Raw genomic sequence first — 24,725 nt, forward strand, 5'->3', positions numbered from 1 at the left:
TGTAATGTTCAAAAAAAACTTTATTTTCCTCATACTGTCGGCCTGAATATACCTGTATTTACCCTCTGTCTGAAACGCTCTGTTTTAGCACATTTTGACGGAATTGCAAGAGAATTGCGTTGCTAGGCAACAGCTTGGGTCCATGTGTACTTCCTGTCAGTTGATGTCATTCCCATACACTGCAACCAGGAATAAACTGGGACACATTTAGAATGTTTACATTTAAAACTGTGTAAAGTGTCTAAATATTGTATATTCGTGACATCACAAATGGACAGAAATCCTGACGGCTTGTTTCAAATGCAGAGTTTCTGAATACGGGATGTGTGTATTTCCCTGTGGATTGAGCGTTTTGATACTTTCACAGTATTTATATAGGACTTAAGCCAGCTTTATAATAAAAAACATGACAATCTCACTTTTTTTTATAATATGGGACCTTTAAAACTGGAAAATTAAACGAACAACTAATTTTAGTGATGGAGCCAACGCGGTGGGGGTGGGACGTGGAACTTCAACGCGAACAAGAAAAACTACAAATACCAGAGATACCACAAACCCACTTCCGGTTTACGGTTACCACGGGCGACGGAGGGAAGCCACAACCTCTGAGTGCTGAAGGGATGCAACACTAAAGCAACGAAACGGAGAATTTGAACAGTTTTCTCCAATGCATGCTAACGTTATCAACTATAACCGTAGTCGGTCTTTTAACGGGCGAGACTACATTTACCGTGAACCGTTCTTTGGTACTAGGTCTGCTAACGGTGTCGCGTTAACTAGCAGAGCTAACAGTAGAGGCTAGCTAACCATGCTAATGATGTAGCATTGCTAGCTTGACAAAGTTACCTCACTCTAGCTAGCTTGACGTCAGGTTGGTGTATTGCTATGTTAACTAGCATAACTACACCGTAAGCAATAGTTTCGTATAATTGGTAGAGGTCTGTTATCACCACCAGCCATGTTTATCTACCTCAGCAAGAAGGTGAGTGTCCATCCTGTGCTCTGTCACCCACATAACCACCTGTCAGCAGGTCAGTTTGAATGTATTGAAAGGATAGGATAGCCCCTTGAGATGTAGCATCTCATTTTCGAGGGGGTCCTATAGACACAAATACAAAAACACATACAGACAAAACAGCATTACATAACAAACATACACTGCAAATACACAGATACAGACAGCTTGCTCACCATCTCCCACCCAGACCCCCATCAGCCCTCTGCTGTTATACTAGAAATATATATATATATATATATATATATATATATATATATATATATATATATATATATATACATATATATATATATATATATATATATATATATATATATAATCAATTACATCAGCATAAAGAACAATTGCAACAGTTTGTGTCTTAAGTTTATATGTAGCACAAATAAACTGAGGATCATAAGTACACAAAAATTAAAAACACAAACAGGTTGTTTTAAGATGAAAAAATAAAGATGTCCTGAAGCAATGGAAAGAGGTAATAGATCTCAGAAAAAGAGGAAGATTATTCCAGTCTGATGGAGCTTTGTATTGGAATGACCTGCGTCCAACTTCTTTGAAAATTCTTGGGACAAAGAAAAAGGGATGTTGCATATGTCTGAGTGAATATGAAGATCTACATGGAACCAAAAACTGTTTCAAATAGGAAGGACAATTAAAATAAACACATTTGAAAATAAACTGAACCCAGTGAAATTGCCTTCAAGATTTCAGCTGCAACCAATTAAGTGATTCATACATGGAACAATAGTGAGTTCTATAAGGACACCTCAAGACAAATCTACAAAGAGAATTATATACAACATTAAGGGGCCTAAGATAAGTGTCAGAGGTGTTTTGTTAGACAATGTCAGCATAATCAATAATAGGTAGTATCAACTGAGAAATTATTCTTTTTCTGACTTAAGTTAAGACACAAAGCGTTGGTTAACAGTGTGGCTTCGATTTCCCGTGTTTTATAGATTGCTATCCCCAACAATATCCATCTGAAATGTGTCTCCTGGAACAAAGATCAGGGCTTCATCGCCTGTGGAGGAGACGATGGTCTCCTCAGAGTGCTCAAGCTTGAATCTCAGACAGGTAAGTTCAGGGGGATGGAGGTTGGAGCTATAACAACCTGGTACACTCTCATGATTTCCAGGCTATTTGTAGCTACCTTACCCCTGATCTGATGGCTGTAGACAGTATAGGTCTAAGCCACAAGTGAACAGCTGTTTGCATGAAAACGAAAATCTGAATCATGAAAGGAAATCTACAAAATACTAAACATACATTACACAATGCAAATTTGCTTGACATGTGAAGTGCTCCACAGCATAACTGAAGGATGTGCTAGATAAAAAAATAGCATATATTCCACCCTAAAATGACTGGAGCACTGTCACTCATGTCATTAGATCAAATCCCTTTCTAACTTGAAAGATTGGTAAGACTTGATGACATAATAATAATAACAATATTAGTAATAATAATAATAATATGGCTGACCTGAATGCTTCAAAGCTTTAACCGCTGCCATGATAATCAACCTCCAAATCAGTATTCAAATGCTTAGTTTTTAAAAATATATATAAGTATGTAATAATAATAATAATAATAATAATGTATAAATCCCCAAATAGCCCACAAAATAAGAACATTATTTATTATTAAAATACAATATTAATTATTATTAGATATTGGGTTTGTTGTGTGTAGAGGTGCGTGTGTGGGCAGCAGCGGTACTGTCCCGGGCACAGAAATGGGGGAGATGGAGACAGACGGACAGAAGAACATGTCAGCCTGTTGCGCTGCGCCGCTCACAGCCCTAAATAATAATAATTATAATAATTATAATAAATAAGTAAATACAGTATAGCCCAATGCCAAGAGGACAACATGTGTAAAAATTGTTATAAAAAAAGTCCACTGTTGATTACCCATACACTAATGTTTTTTGGGCCTGGTTTCAGGTGTTCTGTGTCAGTGTGTCCTTGTTCAGATTTAAATATTCTACATATATTTATTTATTTATTGCTATTATTTTGCTCTAGGATAGAATAAAAGTGGTCAGCTAAAATATATATATATATTTTGGTTTTGATGAATGTTTCATTCATTCAGCCTTGTGTTAAAGTTTATTTGTTACACTCAGAGCCATTATGTAATAGCCATGTGATTGAGATTTGAGGGCTTTTACACAGTGTGTAAGAAATGTTCTGAAACTTTCATAAGCTTTTTTGGCTCTGTTCTGGTGCCTCCGTGTCCAGTCACTGTAAGTAGAATTGTTACCACTCCGTCTGTTGGATAACAGTGGGTCTTGTTATTACGTTATTATGTTGTTAAACAAACAGGGAAAACCACAAACAGCAAAGTGAAAGAAACCCTACAAACTACTAACGTTTCTTAACAAGTCCCTCACTGAGAATTGCCTGGAATATTGTTGAGGTTCTAAAGCTAATCTCTTTTACTGCTTTCACAACAGATGATGCCAAACTTAAAGGTCTTGCTGCACCCAGTAACCTGTCAATGAACCAGACTCTAGACGGACACAGTGGTAAGTTCTATTCAGTAGCTTCCAAACGTGTTACCATTATGCTATGTTGGTAACAGGTAGTGTCCATACACTGTAGTTTGTTGGTGCAAGGACGTGGAATGAGCCACAGGAAAGTTATCTGGAACTTTATGATTTCTCTTCTTGCAGGCGCAGTACAAGTGGTCACGTGGAACGAACAGTATGAAAAGCTGACAACCAGTGACCAGAACGGACTCATCATTGTATGGATGCTCTACAAAGGTGATTACTGCCGTCAGATTAAATAAAATGCAATTTGTCCTGTAATAAATTTGGCTTTCTATAGTTGTCTGTCTTTGCCCCTTCCAAAGGTGCATGGTACGAGGAGATGATCAACAACCGGAACAAGTCGGTGGTGAGGAGCATGAGTTGGAACGCTGACGGTCAGAAGATCTGCATAGTGTATGAAGATGGAGCGGTCATTGTTGGATCTGTAGACGGTAAAATTACTGCTGGCGATCAATCACTATATTTTTCCAACCAGATTTAGCATGAAATCACTAAGGCTCCCTTGACAAGGATTGCTTTGTTCTGCCGAGGGAATGAGTACGAACATGTACAGAAGGATAAATGCCCTTTTTTTTTTTTTTATAGGAAACCGGATTTGGGGAAAGGAGCTAAAAGGAAATCAGCTTGCTCATGTGGCATGGTCGCCAGACAGCAAGATCCTCCTCTTCGGCATGGCCAACGGGGAAGTGCAAATCTATGACAATCAAGGAAACTTCATAGTGAGTGCACAAGTTTAAGAAAATTGAAATATTGCTTCATTTGAATCTGTACCCATGTAGAACTACACAGCTTCCTGACTCATAGGATGCTAATTTTATGAATAAAAAGGCAGGTGCAATGCAGACTCAAGTGTGCAGAGGGAGTGGCAACACACAGCTGGTATTTTCATAGATGCAGGCTTTCAGTGTACATGGAAACAGCAGGTTACGGAAGAATCTATTATAGGGGTGCACAATTAATTTAAATTTTATTGAAATCACAATATGTTCTACTGCAATTTTCAAATCGCAGGATGAGGAGGAAATCGTAATATTTGTGTGTACAAATGATCATACCTTCTAATATCACAAATTATATCACAATTGCAATATCAGTCAAAATAATTGCAATCGCATGTTTTTTCAAAATCGTGCAGTCCTAATCTGTTGTCATTCATTATCAGAGGGCATAACATTAGACTCATTAAAGCTTTAAATTGTGGCAAATTATCTTGTTAATGATCCAGACATAATTATGGATTTTGTAAAGCTCCCAAGTGTAGGACTTGAAAATATCTGACTTTGACGACTTCTACTGATATCGAAAAAAGACACTGCGGTAGACAGCAATGCACACCACTACCAACTCCAATGCTTGCTTAAAGGGAAAATTCGCCACCATTTATGTGGATGTCCACTCATTGTTGATGGTGAAATGGTCAATTGAATCAATAAATTCCTCAGTGCGTGCTATATTGACCGAAAAAGCTGAGTTTTCCTGCTCGCGGAGGCGAGCCAGCAGTGCCAGCAGTGCCTTCATGTACCAGGATGCATTGTGCGCAAACTTTTGGCCCGCCGGCCATGTCCTCTTTCACGGCTAATGCAGCCGCAGCCTCTCTCCGCTGTATTACTATATTCTGGCTCAAACAAATATGGCTGAATGTCCGAGTCAGCCAAAACACTGTAAGATGCGTCCTCGTCCATAACATCCTCTAAACTCATATTTTAGGATTTTCGCGGTTGGAAACGTAGCTAGTTTGCAATACAAGCGAAGAGGAAGTTATTTTTTTAAACTTTATATACACAATGGAACTTGCAACAGGTTTGGGAAGTTCTGTTTTTGAGCACCTAGAGCACGGCGCCCCCTACCCAGGGGCGGAGACTAGAAAACCAAGCTGAAACAGCAGCCTGTGGTTCTTCCTTGCATCCAAGTACGTCACTTTCACGTAAAATGACACCACTGGATGCAGGAAGAACAACAGATTTTGTAGCTGAGAGCTCAGATTTCTTGAATTTATTGCTTCAATCGACTATATTTACCATCAACACTGATTGGACTTCCACACAAAAGGTGGCAAAGTTTCCTACACTTTGCATCGTGTACCTATATGAAATGAATACAAAATAATAATGTGATGTGTTTCAGATGAAAATGACCATCAGCTGTCTCACCAATGCGACTGGAGCTCTCAGTATTGCAGGCATCCACTGGTATGCAGGAACTGGGGGTTACGTTGAACCAGACTGTCCTTGTCTTGCTATCTGCTTTGACAATGGAAGATGCCAGGTGATGCGCTACGAGAACGATGAAAGTAAGGAGGGAAAAAGACCTTCAAAGGCCGCATTATATTCTCCAGGTTACACTTCAATGAGATGTTTACCAATGGTGACGAGCTATGCTGCTGCCCTTTTCTTCAGACCCAGTGTGTATTGACACTCTGATGAATGTGGTCAGCATCCAGTGGAATCATTGTGGCAGCGTTCTGGCGGTAGCAGGTTCCCTCAGAGCCGCGAACGTGGAGAAAGAATTCAACGTTGTGCAGTTTTACACACCATTTGGAGAGGTGAGGGGGAAGACTTTATTCCCTTACTTACACAGAGTTTTATACATGGAGATTAGGCATTATGCGGTACACTACCATGCAGTGTTCCTCCTGTTAGTATCATACATGGGACCAAAAAGAAGAATTTACATGGGATGGACTGAGTTGATAAAGACTACAATGTCTTTTGTGTTTTGTTTCAGTAATTTAATTTAAGAATTAAATACCTTGCAATGCCAGTTTCTCTGTTGTTGTGCCATCCTACATTGTTGAGCGGTTGAAAATGCAAGTAGGCTGGGATTTGTGCTCTGACAGCCAGGAATCTCAGCACCTGGCAAAATAGTTCTTGAGTCATTGATATTGATTAAAAATCATCCCTTGCATGCCTATACTGACCCCAGTGGGGAGATACAAATGACACAAGACAGTAACAAAATTTGAGATTTTGCATTTTTTCTTGTTTAAACAGCATCTGAGAACTCTTAAAGTGCCTGGGAAGCAGATGACAGGAGTTGGCTGGGAGGGAGGAGGGCTGCGTATCGGCCTGGCTGTGGACTCCTTCATCTACTTTGCTAACATAAGACCAGACTACAAGGTAAATGGCAACACGTGTGGTTCGCTTTTAATGAAAGTTTTTTGGTAAGAAACAGTTCTTGAAGACACTTGTAGACAGAAAAAAACTAATCTAGCATGAGCACAGTTAAAGGGACAGTTCACCCCAAAATCAAAACAACATATTTTTCCTCTTACCTGTAGTGCTATTTATCAATCCAGATTGTGTTGGTGTGAGTTACAGAGTATTGGAGATACCGTCCATAGAGATGACTGCCTTCTTTCAAATATAATGGAACTAGATGAAAAAAATACATTTGAACTCAACGGCAATGTCTCTTTCCAGAAATCATGAACCAGTTACTCAAGATAACCCACAGACCTTGTTGTGAGCAGTTTCATTTAGGACCTATTTTCTTTCTACCAAACTACATCACCCAACCGTATCACTGCGTGATGCATGAGTGGAGCGTGCATCTACTCATGGATAAGAGGCTAGTGTACGTGACAGTGCGAAATGTAAACATTAATAGAGTGCTCCAGGGATGACGTATTTTTGTAGACCAACCAGGAAGTTAGCATTGCCCTGGTTCCCTCGACAAAACTAGCTTGTAATGCACACTTGCTTCTGTGCGGTGATAAGATTTAACATTGATAGTTTCACATCATGCTTCCAAATGTTCAAAGATAATCTTAAATAACTGAACTGCCTGAGAAACCAAGAAAAATACTTCCTCTGAACCTGCAGTAAATGTGACTACTAAATAGCTACTGCTCTACAACCCCACTCACTAAATTCTGACAAAAGGGTTGTTTGAAGGAACATGTGTTGTGTTTGATCATATTTTCCTCCCAGAGTTTAGGAGCCCCACACAGAAGGTGAATCTCACCAGCTCTTTTATATCTCTTAACAGTGGGGCTACTGTTGCAGCACAGTAGTGTACGCCTACACAAAGCCAGAGCGCCAAGAGTACTGCGTGGTATTCTGGGACACCAAAAACAACGAGAAGTTTGTCAAATATGTCAAGAGCTTGATGTCCATCACTACCTCAGGGGACTTCTGCATCCTAGCCAGCAAGGCCGATGACACCCAGCCTCAGGTACAAACACACATGGCAACAGTGAGAGAGGAAAGCATTAAAAACAGGAGCGATCTATAAAACAGGTTGACTTGATACGCTAGTCACATGCTGTATGACTCGGACAAGCTTATCCACTGCTTCTGACAGATCTATTCTAACTTTTACATACAATGGGGATGTAAAAGTTAGGGTGGGGTCAAAGATCACAGGAGGTGCGCCAGGATTTGTCTGCTCTGAGGTTGTCAAAATTAGATTTGCGCATGTATAACTTCGAAAACAATCGTAATAACACACATACTGGATCATTTCTACAAAAGTCTTTTTTGCTACTAGTAGGCCACATTGCGTTTAATCCCTGTATTTCTTCTGCACAGTTGCAGATAAAGATCAGACCGCGCTAATATTATTAGTATTATATTATTAGTGTGAACTGGTGGCTGCGTAGGATTGTTTCAGACTTGTGTGATCCAAACATTTCCAATAACTCCAGAGTGTTTTTTAAGTCGAAAAAATCAACATTTATTGAAAAAAGATAGATGTTATCATTTCCAAAATACACAACATGTTTTTATCTAACAAAATATTCTGCTTCAGTCCATATTTGTTGGTGTTTAGCCTTTCAAAAACAATATTTTCACTGCGGTCAAAAACTTCCACCCGCCGCACTCAGATGGAGGCACTGACGAGTTATATACATTAAAGAATGTAGGGGGGGCTTCGAGGAAAATAGGTTGGGAACCACTGCAGTAGAAGATACAGAGTGAGCTGTAATAGGAAGGATCACAAATGTTTCTCTGCTGTCTTGCCCCCTGTTTTTGCCACACAGGAGGATGCTGAGTTAGAGTCTGGGACTCACGCAAGGGTAATGTACAAATTAAAACCACACACTCGAAATGAGAACTATTTGTTTTGATAAAGAATCATAAATTGACCTGTCGAATAAAGTCGCACTACTGTGTGTTTTTCAGTATGTCCTGATTCTGTGCAACTCCATTGGGACTCCACTGGACTCAAAATACATTGACATTGGTGAGTTCATACAGTATAGAAAGACATATTTATCTTAGGATGCACACTTTTTTTGCATTTTCAAGTTAACACATTTTAAACATCTTAAAAGGATAGTTTGGGTGTTTTGAAGTGGGGTTGTATGATGTACTTCTCCATAGTCAGTGTATTACCTACAGTAGATGGAGGTCGACACGCCCCCAGTTTGGAGAAACAGACAGGAGTACCAGCATGGGAGCAATGTACTGCTGTGGATGGTGGCAGTAGCAAAACGGATTTTAGACACCTAAAAGAAAGGCTCACCTAAAAAAATAATAATATCAGTTTAAGTGTACGCTATATTTAGAATATTTTCACTGCTTTACCTCGCCGTCAGACAGCTATACGGTCAACTGAAGCCGTTATTAATGCTCTTGCCAAAGCAGCCAGGCTCCAATAGCACAAACAAACTAACTGATCGAGGCAGCGGTAGACCAGCAACCTCTGCGTTCAGCGAGGTAAAATTAAAGTTTTTTTCAATGGAGTCTGGTTGCTTTGGTGAGAGCATAGATGGATACAGTGGCTTCAGTTCCTCGTTGGAAAGGGTTGTCTGACGACAAGATAAAGCGGTGAAAATATTTGGAAAAAATAGCGTACACTTAAACTGATATCGATTTTTTGCTGCCCCCATCCACAGCAGCACATTGCTTTGCTCCCGTGCTGGCACTCCTGTCTGTTTCTCCAAACTGGGGGCGTGCTGACCGTCATCTACTGTAGGTAATACACTGAGTATGGATAAGTACCTCATACCACCCCACCTCAAAACACCTGAACTATCCCTTTAAATAAACAAGCCATGTGCCCTTCAAGCTTGCATTCAGAAGTGGACTTGGAAATAATCTTCTTGTGATGCACAGCAGTGGGTTGATCAAAGTCCTAATTTACCATAAGGTTGGTGTGTTTCTTCAAGCCAGTGTGAGAGATCGCACCCTGTGTATAGAGAAACGGTGGTTGGCGTTCTGCCACCTGCCGCCCACAGTTCCATCTTTCATGGGCCCACAAGCATCCTATAGCAAATAGACATTTAGCACGGGGCATCTTTATATCTCACAAACATTCAGCATTCTGTCTCTGCTCGACGTGCAGAATGTTTGCTGAGAAGCTCAGGCCAAGACGGTTCAAAGTCTGCAGATTTGAAAGGCTCAGTGGGTCTGAATGGGTTTCAGATATCCCACCTAGGTACATAATGAGAGAGTGAGTTCAAGTGTGTGCCTTTTGGAGGTGTCTACTCTTGTGGCTGACACGTAGCTGAGCCGTGCCTGAGTCGCGCTGCCCACGCGGTCTGTGTGGCTGCTCTAACCTGTTAACATGGACGGCAAAATAAAAAAACAACAGGTTCTGCAGCCGCCAAGCGGCCGTAACGTCCGGACCACACGCCGCCTGCATGACCAACACGTGGCGGCTACCTCGCTGAACTACTGCGTCTCTCATGCGTGTGGTGTCAACACCGGCAGCATTTCTGCTGCTGTTGCGCTGCTACTGCCAGACCTTTCTTTCTACATAGTTTGGCCATTTCATTTCATTATAAATGTCATTTATATTTATTTTAGACAGAAAAAGGTTAAGAAGCGTGTGCTCATTTGTAAATAGTAATGATAGTCCGCAATTTAAAGCCGGTACTATTAATGAATGGAGCCGTGCAAGTCACTGCATTTTCCATAACACTGTCCTGCAAATATTTCAGAATAAAAGCCTTGTGTTAACAAATGAAGGGATTCTGTCCACAGAAAAAAAAAAGCTAGAGGGCTTTTATTTTTAAAGTGTTTAGTTAAAGAAAATACTTTATTTCCACGTCTGTGACATATTCTACATATACAGACATTGAAACTAGTAATTTTGCTGGTATGATGTCAATATATGGTCAAAAGGGAAAAATAGGTGAGACTGTGACCCACACGTGCTGCTGATGCAGGCAGTGTGGCCCCTGCGTAAGTGAATGAATGGCATTTTATGTAACTTTTCACCACCCAAATAAAAAGTGAATATAAAATTACTATTTATGTATGCACTGAAACTGTATGGTTTGACAAGAACAAACTAAAAACTTTAAAATCCTCTTAGTTGGTGACGTTGGTAAGCTCTGCATTTGAATTGTGATGCTAGGAGCTGGGCACACATGATCCACAAAATTACATTAAAAAAAAATTGCAAGTGATACAATTGATTCAGTTGCTGTGACACACCTTCATATACACTCTACATTGATCTTCATCTTTGTAATTAAGTCTGTCATTTGTCTACTTGGTCAGATCCACTGTTTGTCACTATGACCAAGACACATGTGATCGCTGCATCCAAAGAGGCTTTCTACCTGTGGCAGTACAGAGTGGCAAAGAAATTAACTGCCCTGGAGATCAACCAAGTGACCAGAACTAAAAAGGAGGGAAGAGAGAGGTGAGTTAACATTCACAGCACAATGGAGCTGCATCTAAACTGTATTTAACAAAAAGCCAGGTAGTGGATGGGGACACGGCCACGTCAGAACTTGCACGACACATCAAGCAGATCATGGAAAGTTACAGGCAGGCTAGATTCTGTGAGTCAGTGGAGGAAACCTTAGGTTTACTGGCTCACTGTTTCAGTGTAGGATGTTGGCACTTACTGACAGTGCTATGAAAAGGATTCATTCATCCGAATCAAATGCCACTGAGGTTCCAGACTGGCTGGGCATGACCTAATGTTCTGCCAGGGCTGTCCTAGCACCTGGACAACAGTTCACCTCAGTGGTGTTTGTCTGTCTGTCTCTCATTTGTCCTCACTTCCTGTCTTTCTAGGGTCTATCACATTGACAGCAATCCATCTGGGGCCAATGACAGCAGTCCAGATTTTGCAAAAGCCTTCACAGTAAGAGACATTCTTACCTCTCAAGTTGCACAGGTTTTTGTAACATCCAGGTTGTAGCAAAAATAAAAAAAATAAAAACTCTATTAAGACGCTTCTGAGCCATTTTTAGAACAGTATACTGTGAAACTAGTACATTACATTTTAATTTTATATAATTCTTTTTTATAATTTCTACTAATAGTAGTTTAATTTAAAATACATTGTTGGCTCACAAAAGAATCATTTCAATGAGAATAAAGTGTTTTTTATTTTTACGACAAATAAATTGTATAAATCGTCATGGTTCGCATGTATGTTTCTGTTCCGTTTCAGGCAACTCAAGATCCCATTTGTTGTATTACAGCAACAGATAGGACCCTGGTTGTGGTATGTACATATCTGTTTTAATTATACAATTTTGAATCATGCAATTAAAGTAAAACATTGAGTGTTTGGGTGTAGGGCTGCACAATTATTCGCAATCACGATTTTAGCTTCCCATAACACCGCTAATAGAAAACTCCGCTGCATATCAAATCAAGCGCTTCCTAAACAAACAGCCAACCACCAGGGGGCGATCCAGATGTTTTGGCTTCACTTTTGGGGAGCTGTCATGGCGCTGCCTGTGAAAAACTTTCCTTAATGTTGCAGCTGCAGTCCAGAGTAGAAGAGTAATATACTGTATAGTACTCGTTTTGCTTGTCAAAATGAAAATACACTGAATTCAGGTGAAGAAGAACCTTATTTTAAGTCTGATTTTGATGGAAATATTTGTTAATTTGCAGGAATGTAGGACAACAAGTGAAAGCAGTGCACTGTTTATTTAAATATGAAAGCGCGATGAACATATTTTGTCCCTAAAATCAATGAATAATCGTGATACATAATCGTGATCTCAATATTGATCCAAATAATATTGATTGTCATTTTGGTCATAATCGTGCAGCGCTATTTGGGTGTATGTGTGCTTTACAGGGCCGTGAGTCTGGCACCATCCATAGATACAGCCTCCCAAATGTGGTTCTCATCCAGAAGTACACTTTGAACAACAGAGCCTACTATCTGTCCTTGAACTGCAACTCCAGGCAAGCATCGTTTGATGTTACGCAGATGAAACATGTTGCTGTACAGATATCTATTATTAACCAGCTCAAACACAGTTTGTCAAATTTGAAAGCTGAATTATTCATGAAAATTTAATTATTATTTTCTTTAGTCGTCTAGCCATAATCGACATTGCGGGCGTGCTGACTTTGTTGGACCTGGAGGTTCGTGCCTCCGGAGACGACGGCACAGGAAACCAGGCGTCTGCTGGGGATCCATCCAAGTTTGAGCGCAAGGACGTCTGGGACATGAAGTGGGCCAACGACAATCCGGATCTGTTTGCCATGATGGAGAAGACCAGGATGTATGTCTTCAGGAACCTAGACCCAGAGGTGAGGGTCCAGCTGCATTGTCTTATTGTTACTAAATAAACTATAAGCAACTGTTGCCATCATGTATTATTGTATTTTACAAAAACAGGAACCCATCCAAACATCTGGGTACATTTGCAACTTTGAAGACCTGGAAATCAAATCTGTCCTGCTTGATGAAATCATGAAGGTAAAACACAATCATGTTGAAATCTGAAACATAATCAGTAATGCTAATATCTAGATACTTATTTTCTCATAGTTTCAATTGAAAGTTGTATTTTGCCTCTTAAATATCCAGATGGATTTGCAATAGTTTTGACTTATTGTTGACTTGTCTCGATATTATCTGTTGACCAACAGCTGATTGCAAATTGATGAGAATTCATCCCTTTTTATAGTGTTAGCAGGAAATAGAGAAAGGCTTTTCTCATAACTACTTTGTTGTACCTTGAAAGTGCTGAACGGTGCAGTATGCATGTGTTGATTTAATGAAACACTATTATGGGATCTTGCTTGGCAGGATCCAGAGAGGCCGAACAAAGACAACCTCATCAACTTTGAAATCCGCTCCCTGAGAGACAGCCGTGCATTGATTGAAAAAGTGGGGATTGAAGATGCCTCGCAGTTCATCGAGGACAACCCTCACCCAAGACTCTGGTAAACGCAGCGTTTTGATCTTTTGATTCAGCATAAAACGGTTTTAATGCTTAAAGTTTGAGGGCCCTATTTTAGTCAACAAAGTGGAAGGTCTTGGCTGCACAGACTGTGTGGTCGTCTCCAAGTGTACCTGCTATTTTGGTTCATGTATGTGCAGCAGTGCAAAGTGCAAAAGGTCTGGGTGAAGTGGAATATAGAGTAAAGGGTGTTGGTGATTAATAAATTCACTCCCAGCCAGTCACATCACTGGTGTCATCGCTCGGAAACAGCTGAGCCAATTAGTGGTTGTGTGCTTGTTTTTACCACTGACAGGCTCAGATTGTTATTCGTTGGTGTCTGACAACATAATGGAAAGGACCCTACAGAGAAATGAAACCTTTTTCTTACCGTTCACTCGATCCGGTCTGTTTGTTATTTTCGCTCAGAGAAGTCTGACAACACCGGCACTCCTCTCTCCTCTCTCACTCACGTTTCCACCGTCGTCTGTTCCGTCAACAAGTCACATGACACAATGACAAACGGAAAGGTTAGAAAAACGTTTCATTTCTCTGTAGGGTCCTTTCCATAATGCTGTCAGACACTTAAAATAACAACCTGAACCTGTCAGTGGAAAAAACAAGCACTTTTAGTGGACGAAAATTACGGTACCAGGTTGCCCCAAATGATTACATTACAGCTTGTTTAGCGGCTGCTGGTTACAGCGTTCTCCCTCAATACTGGACCAATTTCAAGACGAGTTCTCCCAATTAGTCACTTAGACACAAAAACATGGGAAAATAGGGTCCAGGTTGAAAAATACCAAAGTTATCCTTTAATGAACTTTGGTAATCTGATGTCTCCCACATTGTTCTACATTCCTGCTAATTAACAAGTCTTTGCATCAAAATAAGACTTAAAAATAAGGTTCTTCTTCACCATATTCAGTAACGGAGAGCAGACGGGCAAAACAAATCAGTATATTACTCTTCTACTCTGGACTGCAGCCGCCATAACATCACGATCGCCCCCTTAGGAAGCGCTTGATTTGATATGCAGCGGAGTTTTCTATGAGCGGAGTACACATTTTAAACATCAATATCGCAGTCGATCACGTTCGTTTAATTGTGGGAAACCAAAATCGTGCTCGCGATTAATATTCGCTTCATTGTGCAGCCCTACTCTGATGTGTGTAGAGGTGTGCGGGGTCATTTGGCAGCAGTCTGGTATCGTTTACATGTAATTTAATCAACACAGGGCATAGTGATACAAAGCAGCAAAATCAATTCTCAAAAACTATTCCTGATTGTCAGTTCAAAAGACATTTGAACTTTGCAGAGTGTGGGAGATTTATGGTAAGTCTTCTGAAGCAGCAGTCTGATCGCTGCAGCTTATGTGTGTTCTCTGGCTAGTGTGTCAATTCTTGCAGCATCCCTCAAAATCTGGCAACATCTAAAAATGGGTTTCAGTTCCAGTCTGTTACTTAAGGATAATCTTTGCACTCATCTCATAGAGTTATAAAGTCATAGAATCATTGAGTTTGACACAGATGGATTGATCACAGACAATGAAATGGCAAAAAACACTTAACTTGTCAACAGATATTGATTTACAGTCACAGTTAACTTTGTCATGGATTGTTGAGTGACTTCATACAGCTTAATAGCTAAATTGATCATATTAGAGTGGGTGTAAGGATTTATGCATGGTGATAGTAGCCAACCTCCCTCTCTCTCCGTTATGAACCCGCAAGGCGTCTTCTGGCTGAGGCGGCCCTCCAGAAATTGGATCTGAAGACGGCTGAACAGGCCTTCGTCCGTTGCAAAGACTACCAGGGCATTGAGTTCGTCAAGCGACTGGGCAACCTGCAGAGCGAGCCCATGAAACAGGCGGAGGTGGCAGCTTACTTCAGCAGGTTTGAGGAAGCTGAGCGGATGTACCTGGATATGGATCGCAGGTACATTTAGCCACATTTGACGGTGACATCCACTAACTGATTCAGTTCTGGTTTGCTTTTGTTCCGTCTGACATTTTTAGTGTCAGCATTACCTTGTGCCACCATTCTCTTTAGGCATGATGGCTTTAATGATGGATTTATTTCTTGTAGGGACCTTGCCATCAGCCTTAGGATCAAGCTGGGAGACTGGTTCAGGGTCCTCCAGCTGCTCAAAACCGGCTCTGGGGACTGTGATGACTCTCTGCTGGAACAGGCCTACAATGCAATTGGAGACTACTTTGCTGACAGACAGAAGTGGTATTGAAATTAACTTTCCCTTTCTTTATTTAGTATAGAAAAAATGTAAACACGTGTTTGAAGTGTATTTGTAAAATGCTTTACACAGTATATGTTTTTTTTTGGGGGGGGGGGGTATTTTTTTGTTCTTTGTTCAGGGGATATGCATTATTGGTAGAGCTATAGTAAATTTGCAAATTATGCAAATATAAACTCACATTTTCAATCACAAGACCGTCATTAGTACCATGCAGTATGTTTAGTATATCCCAAGCATCTAAACATTTAGATAATAAGCCATTATTTGCTCAGTTGTATTATAAATTATAATAAATTAATATAAATTATAAATGCTAATGAAAAGATTCCATCATTTAAAGGGATAGTTAGGGTGTTTTGAAGTGGGGTTGTATGAGGTACTTATCCATAGTCAGTTTATTACCTACAGTAGATGGCGGTTGGCACGCCCCAGTTTGAAGAAACAGACAGGAGTACCAGCACGGGAGCAAAGCAATGTGCTGCTGTGGACGGGGGCAGCAGCAAAACGTGTTTTAGACACCTAAAAGAATCAATATCAGTTTAAGTTTAGGCTATATTTACAGTATTTTCACCGCTTTACCTTGCCGTCAGACAGCCCTTTCTGGCAGGGAACTGAAGCCGTTATACGTTTGACTTTGTTTTTTAAGGGGTTAGTTTGGATTCACCGAAGTCACACAATAACACAAACAAACTAACCGATGGAGGCAGCGGTAGACCGGCAACTCTTGTGTTCTGTGAGGTAAAATTATTGTTTTTGTCAAAAAAGTCTGGTGGCTTTGAAGAGAGCATAGATGAATACAACGGCTTCAGTTCCCCATTGGAAAGGGCTGTCTGATGTCAAGGAAAATATTCTAAATATAGTGTATACTTAAACTGATATTGATTTTTTTAGGTGAGCCTTTCTTTTAGGTGTCTAAAATACATTTTCCTGCTGCCCCCATCCACAACAGCACATTGCTTTGCTCCCGTGCTGGTACTTCTCTCTCTTTTTCCAAACTGGGGGCATGCTGACCGTCATCTACTGTAGGTAATACACATACTATGGATAAATACCTCATACAATCCCACTTCAAAACATCTGAACTATCCCTTTAAGGATGGGTGGACATTCTGTCAATTCTATCTTGCTCCCATGTCCATACATTGAGTTATTGGTCCCCCATCATAATCATTCCTCCTGTCCGTACCAGCTGTGAAGCGATACCTTCCTGACAATTTCCATTGGATTAGCAATAGAGGGGCCCTCCTCACAGCATGTATGGACAGTAGGAATTATTAGAACGACCAATAACTCTTCCTGTGCACTGATGATCATGCAAGTATTGTTCTAAGCCCGGTTTTGAAAAAACAACTGTACTTTAAGATCAAGGGAAACTTTTCCTCACTATAGGTTTCAAATAGAAATCCTTTCTGTTTCAAAGGGTCAATGCAGTGCAGTACTACCTTCAGGGTCGTAACCAGGAGAGGCTGGCAGAGTGCTACTACATGTTGGAGGACTATTCGGGCCTTGAAAAGCTGACTACTACGCTGCCAGAGAATCATAAACTTTTACCGGTGAGCCAAATGTTCAGATTTGACCAAAAATAAATCGTGACTCTGAGTCCATAAACCAACTCTCCATTGCCTCTCTATTATCTCCATCTCTGTTTTTCAGGATATCGGACAAATGTTTGCCACTGTGGGCATGTGTGAACAAGCTGTGAAGGCATACCTCAAGTGCAACCAGCCTAAAGCTGCCGTTGACACCTGTGTCCATCTGAACCAGGTGAGAGACAGACTTGACAGGAAACCTGTGGCGCCAGAGTTCCTGAGTGACTCTCTGAACACATACATACGGCGGCATTCCCTTCAGCAATCACACACACTTTGACAGCTTTGTACCTCAGCAGTCACTGTGGCACCTGCTGTCCTCCCACTCCCATCCTCTCCCTGAGTGATATCCAGCCAAAGAGTGTGAACGCTGCTCTCACACTTTGCTCTTCCAATGTCAATTTTAACATTTAGCTCAAGATGGTTAACAGTTCTGAGCTCAGGTCTGGACAAAAGAAAGAACTTTCTTTACATACATAATGCAAGCTGCAGCTGTTATACTTTGTAAAAGAAATGTTTAGCCACAGCTGGCTTTAGTTTGATGTTAAATTTGTGCTGAAATCGACCCCGTGTTAATCCAAAAGGAGACATCATTAGCAGTCCGAATTTTCTCCCCTCTAGGTAGGGCTGTGTATTAGCAAGAATCTGGCAATATGCTTCAATATATTGCGATATATTGTGATTTTTTTAAATATAATTTTAGGAAAACTGTCATAGTATAAGGAACACACCACCATATGCATACAATCTGAGTAAAAAAAAGTCACATTATGAAATGGCTACGACGGGGACTAACATCATTAATCATGAATACAATTGGACTCATTGGATCCACAAGAGTCTCTGCTTTCCAATCATACCCAGTTTATGTAATTCCAAGACTGTTAAGGGACCACCAGTATGCAGAAATATTCAAACACACCGTTTTAGAATAGGAGACAATAACATTAATAAATTATTAATTTGTATATAATTTGTACTGCATGCAAAAAACTGCATGTTTTTTGCCCAAAGCTGCATGTGATTATCATAAAGTGGGCATATCTGTAAAGGGGAGACTCATGGGTACCGATAAAACCCATTTTCATTCAGATATCTTGAGGTCAGAGGTCAAAGGACCCCTTTGAAAAAGTTTTTCCTCACCGAAATTTAGCGTAACTTTGGAAACTTATTTAGCCTCCTTCGCGACAAGCTAGTATGACATAATTGGTACCAATGGATTCCTTAAGTTTTCTAGTTTCAGCCCGCTACAACCTCCGAAAGACAGAATAGTGGCCGGGAATTTTAAGATGCCATCAGATTTTTAAGTTTATTACAAAACACAATATAACGATACTATGTGTATCGTTATTTTCTTACACCCCTACCTCTAAAGCGGTTTCTCCTGCTGCGTTAATGCTGTGTTTTTGACAATGAAATGAACTGGCTGTCACTTTAACTGTTTCCTTAACTTTCCTGTTGGCTCGTCCCTGGAATGTCAAAGTTACAGTGGGTTCTCATGTTATCTAACCTTTATGCTGTGACTAAGTGAAATATGCAGCTATGGGTCATTTTCATCAACCGGGTGCCAGATTTAGTTAGTAATTTAAGTTCAAAACTAGGGCTGTCAATCGACGATATTTAATCGTGATTAATCGCATGAGTGTCCATAGTTAATCGCAAATTAATCGCACATTTTTTATCTGTTCAAAATGTACCTTAAAGGCAGATTTGTCAAGATTAATACTCTTATCAACATGAGAGTGGGAAAATATGCTGCTTTATGCAAATGTATGTATATATTTATTATAATTAACAACACAAAACAATGAGATATATTGTCCAGAAACCCTCACAGGTACTGCATTTAGCATAAACAATATGCACAAATCATAACATGACAAACTGCAGCCCAACAGGCAACAACAGCTGACAGTGTGCTGACTTGACGCTGACTTGCCCCAAACTGCATGTGATTATCATAAAGTGGGCATGTCTGTAAAAGAGAGACTTGTGGGTACTCATAGAACCTATTTTCATTCACATATTTTGAGGTCAGAGGTCAGGGAACCCCTTTGCGAGTTTTTCCTCGCCAAGATTTAGCATAAGTTTGGAGCGTTATTTAACCTCCTTCGCGGTTTTCTAGTTTCACACAACGCCAGGATCTTCACTCTATTTGTAATTTTGTTTTTGAATGAATGTTGTCATTTTCTTCCAGTGGAACAAAGCAGTGGAACTCGCCAGGGCCCACAACATGAAGGAGATTAAATCTCTTCTTTCAAAATACGCTTCACATCTTCTTGAGAAGAATAAAACTCTAGAGGCGGTGGAACTGTATCGGAAAGCCCACCATTTTCTTGATGCAGCCAAACTCATGTTCAAGGTAGGTTTATGTTTCCATGCTCATTAATGTTGAGTGAAAAATTCTATGCGACTTTCAGATGAAGAGGTCTGTTCCTAAATAATAGGATCACATCTAGGACCTTGGCCATTTTATTATGTTATGGCAAACAGACACTAGGCAATTTGATAACTGAGAGAGATTATTCTGTGATGAATATATATACTATGTCTATGTATTCTATTCTGATATGTAGCTTGAATAACTTGTTTGTGGGCATGAACTTTGTGACTGCTGTTCCAGATAGCAGACGAGGAGGCGGAGAAAAGGACCCGACCGCTGCGGGTGAAGAAGCTCTACGTGCTGGCAGCGCGCCTTGTTGAAAATTACCATGAGCAGGTGAAGACGTCACAGCAGAGCAAAACCAAAGGGAAGAAGTCTGAGGTAACATATTACTACTAATACACACATACACGTACATACAGGAAATATATTTGTTCTTTAATAAAAAGCTTTTAAATATTATATTAGGCGACATCTGCGCTCGCTGGGCTGCTTGAGGAAGACGCAACCTCTTCAGATAATCGTATCGTGGACAACGCCTGGCGTGGAGCCGAGGCCTTTCACTTCTTTCTGCTTGCTCAGAGGCAGCTATACGAAGGCTACATGGAGAACGCCACGCGCACAGGTGCCAAATCACAAAGGACACGACACCATATGATGTCATAATTATCATACGGTATTTTTATAAAACAAAGTCATAAATTATAGTATTGCCCAGGTTGTCTCTCCATACATTTTTATGTGTAGCATTATCAAATTATATTAGATACTTCGCGCTTGTGCTCGCATTACGTAGATGCGAGCGAGCATCGGTCAAAACGGTGAGGCGACACACACGAGACTGAACGTGATTGACAGCCATCATGTTGATTAACGTTAGCAACATTAGCCAGCTAAAACCACAATATTACTTTATATTTCACATGCTTGCTCCGCTGCTCGCTTGTTTTCTCACACACATTCGCTGCTGCTCTCTCTCTCTTGCTTCACCATTCACTTCCCCATGCACACACACTCCTGCATGATGTCACATCCGTTGGATTTTCCCGGAACACCGGGCCCGGGTTCTTCACATTAATAGCAGTCTACAGTCTGATAGAGGAAACCCAGAAAGTCGCGGAAGGTCTCATTTTTTAGGTTAGGTTACAGCATGTTCACACATTGGCAATAAAAAAATATAAAAAAACTTTTATTCGTGTAAAAACTTACATACAGTCCCTTTAATTTGTGTAAATACTGTAAGTAGTGCAGTAGTCATTAGATCAATATCCTTACTAGCTATACAAACTAGTAAAAGTAGAGAAAGAACCTGGACAAACCTAAGAATGACAAAGTATTGAGTATTGATTTTGTCATAAATTAAATTCTTGACTTCAACAGTCTTTACTGAGTCAAGTTATTTTCCTATAATAGACACAACCAGACAGAGTGGAAGTCTAACTCTTCTCCCTTTTTAAAGCCCTTCACCTTCGTGAGTACGAGGACATCATCCCGGCGGTGGAGATCTACTCCCTGCTCGCCGTTTGCTCCTCAGCCAACAGGGCCTTCGGCACATGCTCACAGGCCTTCATCAAGCTGGAGTCCCTGGAGAGTCTGGACCCTGAACAGCGGCAGCTTTATGAGGATCTGGCCCTGGAGATCTTCACCAAGCACACCCCAAAGGACAGCCACACGGTGGAGCAGTACGGATCAACAGAGGGGTGAGGGCACCGATGAGTTCAGAGTGAGGTTGAGATGAGAAATAGAGACATATTAAAGGCATGATGAGTTTGTCCGAATCTACATTGGGAGGAACAACAGTAATTGCTTTGACAATTCATTAGGCGAGTGTTTTGAAATGATTAGGATTAAAATATGAACCAGTAGTATTAGTGGCTGTAAATTGCAATAAAAAACAGCCCACATTACTCTTTATTTGGAGTTTCCCCCTGTAGTCAACACAAGCATAATACTGTTCCTGGCCTGTGAAATATGTATTATAATTATATTTAACTTTATTATAACAACTATAATTATATTTTAAAAGTTCTGTCCTCCCTCTACACGCGAAAGCCAAACAATAGATAAATCTCAAGCCCAAATGCAGTTAATTGTTACTGACACATTTAAAATGAGCTCTAATCATCACCCAGAAATGTATTTTTCTCTAGTAACCTTAAAATTGATGTTTAGATGATTTGTATACACAACAGTTTGGGTCAATTTTGGGGGATGAAGTAGATTACTGAGCCAGTAATTTATCATCACTCTCTAAAAGTGAATGCTGAATAGAGGAAATACTAGAATCTACAAATAGTTAATTTAATCCATTAAAGGAATAAACAGAGGGATGAATTCAACGAAAAGATTGTGCAGCTTTTGCGGCTGCTAAACCTGCACAAATAAGACAAAAAGAAACTGTAATTCTCAAAACACCTGCAAAGGGTAAAATGCACCCCTATTGTCTTGTGCTATTTGCACATATTTAAATTAGGTAATATGCAGACATTTGGCACAAAATTGGCCCCTTTCTATACAAATGAGCCTCATTGCAAAACCAGTCCAATTCACAATGATCAGCGCCAATAACCACACACAGTTACAGTGAAATGAATAGTGTCTCCAGAGAGTTGGTGGTAACTGAAGCACATTTATAAGAGGTGTTCGCTCAAACTCATTTATTTTGGGATGCAGGGACAGGAAGTAATGACAGTTGTGTCATGAGAAATAAGTGAATAAAGCTCCCCTACATGTTATTTTAAAAAATACATGAGAAAAAGAAATGAATGAAAAATAAGGTTAATATATAAACAAATGAACAACTTATTTATTTCCTCTCCCAACTTTCCCAAATCCTGTGCTGGCATTTTTCCCCTTTCCTCTCCCTTGATTGCCTTCAGGGGTTTGGATGGAAGTGGCACTCAGGCCAGCCCCACGCATTGGCCCCGACGCATTGGCCGCAAGCGCATTTACATTTTGCCACATAGATAATTGCAATCAGATGCGAAAAAGGGCAAATTGCTCTCAGGTGCAAAACTTTATGGGCGTGTTTGTGCTGTAAAAGAGTGCTGCAGGGATGACGTATTTTTGTTGGCCAACCAGGAAGTTAGCATCACTCTGGGTTCCCTCAACAGAAAGTCAATGGGATCGTTCCATTGGGTTTTGGATTACTGCAGAAAATAAGCTCTGTGGCAAACAAACGTTTATGATACTTAAACGTTTTGTTCTGTAAGATAATCTTCACAAATGAATGAATGCAATCGCCAGAAATAAAAAGCTAAAGGCTATAAAAGCACTACACCACGGTTGCATGAGATCGAGTGAAGACAACGAGGCTGTAATGGCTGCCGAGTCGAAGTGATGACGTTTAGTAGTCTCATTTAGCCACTTGTTAGCAACCCCTTTTTTTAAGACACGTAAAAGCTTCTAAATTCACGAGTGGGGTATTTATTGATGTATTTTATGTCATAGAACAAAACGTTAAAATCCACTACAGACCTTATTTCAGGCATCTAAATAAAAACCCATTAAAAAACCCATTGACTTCCAGACGAGGGAACCGGAAGTGCTAAAACGCTACCTCATTTCTGGGTTTTAGGACTCATTTCTGTAGCACTCTATATCATTATAGCGCACAATTCTTTTGTGAATCGGACCTTGATACAGGGCAGATAGCAGTTTTAAGTGAGTAGGCAATAAACAGTTAAGATAGAGCTATAGTGACAGGGAACAGGGATATGTGGCGTATGCGTTCATCGCCAAAATGTAAATTTAACCAACAGACCACCCTCTAAAAACTCTTTATCTTCCTTTAACCCTTTACAGAGGTTCTCGATGGCCTTACTGCATCACAATATTCCCTGACCCCAACTAATTCTATTTTTCCTCTTTTAGGGCGGAAGGAAAATTACCCACATGCATTGTGACAGGACAACAGATCCAGGAGTACCAGTTCTGGATGTGCAGTGTGTGTAAACACTGCGCTCTAGGGCAGGAGATCAGCAAATATAACTGCTGTCCGCTGTGTCACAGTCCTGTAGCATGAAGCTCCATCCCATAAGAACACTTTCATTTTCATATTTCAAAGCATTGTAATGTACTTTAGCCTGAATATATTATATATTTGTATGAGTTTGTGGAGCACATGAACCAAAATGATTTTACTTGTGGAAATAGCTGCACTTGGTTTCAACTTAAAGGAGCAGTGTGTAACATTTAGGCAGCTCTATTGGCAGAAATGGAATATAATATTAATAATAGGGCTGTCAATCGATTGAAATATGAATCGCGACGAATCACATGATTGTCCATGATTAATTGCACATTTTTTTTATCTGTTCAAAATGTACCTTAAAGGGAGATTTCTAAAGTATTCAATACTATGTCAGCAACATAGGTCAGAGGTCAAGGGACCCCTTTGAAAATGGCTATTCCAGTTTTTCTTCGCCAAAATTTAGCGCAAGTTTGGAGTGTTATTTAGCCTCCTTAGCAACATGTAAGTATCACATAGTTGGTACCAATGAATTCTTTAGGTTTTCTAGTTTCATATGATACCGGGACCTTCACTAGCTTCTCTAGCTTTAAAGCTGAGCCCGCTACAACCTAAAAATCACAAGTTGCGTTAATGCGTTAAAGAAATGAGTGGCGTTAAAACAAATTTGCGTTAAGGTGTTATTTTACTTATTAATAAGTATGTTTTCTTTAGTATATAATCACCTGAAAATAAGAATCATTGTGGTTTCGTTTATATCTACATAAGGAGTGGGTCCTCTTCACAGAGCCGGTCGCCACGTTACTACATACATGTTACTACGGACAAACCAAACACTGGCTCTAGATAGATC

At 40.2% G+C, this 24,725-nt stretch overlaps 1 protein-coding gene across 2 annotated transcripts; it reads left to right on the forward strand.

The window, feature by feature from the left end:
* The first annotated feature begins 561 nt into the window (after positions 1-561).
* On the forward strand, positions 562-24,213 carry wdr35 (WD repeat domain 35). Of its 2 annotated transcripts, XM_037747283.1 has the most exons (28): positions 962-985; positions 1,981-2,098; positions 3,483-3,554; positions 3,702-3,794; positions 3,884-4,012; positions 4,167-4,300; positions 5,706-5,871; positions 5,978-6,123; positions 6,572-6,697; positions 7,569-7,754; positions 8,563-8,598; positions 8,705-8,765; positions 11,033-11,177; positions 11,558-11,627; positions 11,940-11,993; positions 12,582-12,691; positions 12,823-13,042; positions 13,131-13,211; positions 13,545-13,681; positions 15,411-15,614; positions 15,765-15,911; positions 17,351-17,483; positions 17,584-17,694; positions 19,717-19,881; positions 20,143-20,283; positions 20,371-20,527; positions 21,362-21,602; positions 23,776-24,213. In XM_037747283.1, exons 1-28 carry the CDS (start codon positions 962-964, stop codon positions 23,924-23,926), a joined length of 3,558 nt encoding a protein of 1,185 aa, XP_037603211.1. In that variant the 3' UTR covers positions 23,927-24,213. The 2 variants fall into 2 exon arrangements, with proteins under 2 accessions (XP_037603212.1, XP_037603211.1); XM_037747284.1 differs by lacking the exon at positions 8,563-8,598 and having other exon boundaries at positions 562-985.
* The last annotated feature ends 512 nt before the right edge of the window (positions 24,214-24,725 follow it).

The sequence above is a fragment of the Sebastes umbrosus genome, chromosome 16, assembly GCF_015220745.1.
Source record: "Sebastes umbrosus isolate fSebUmb1 chromosome 16, fSebUmb1.pri, whole genome shotgun sequence".
NCBI classification, from domain to species: Eukaryota; Metazoa; Chordata; class Actinopteri; order Perciformes; family Sebastidae; genus Sebastes; species Sebastes umbrosus.

Bases quoted from the DNA above. Each gene is read 5' to 3' on its own strand.
- wdr35 (XM_037747283.1), top strand. From the start codon at position 962: ATGTTTATCTACCTCAGCAAGAAG. The intron at 5,872-5,977 runs GTAAGGAGGGAA...CCTTTTCTTCAG, and splicing joins GCGCTACGAGAACGATGAAA to ACCCAGTGTGTATTGACACT. The intron at 17,695-19,716 runs GTGAGAGACAGA...ATTTTCTTCCAG, and splicing joins CCTGTGTCCATCTGAACCAG to TGGAACAAAGCAGTGGAACT.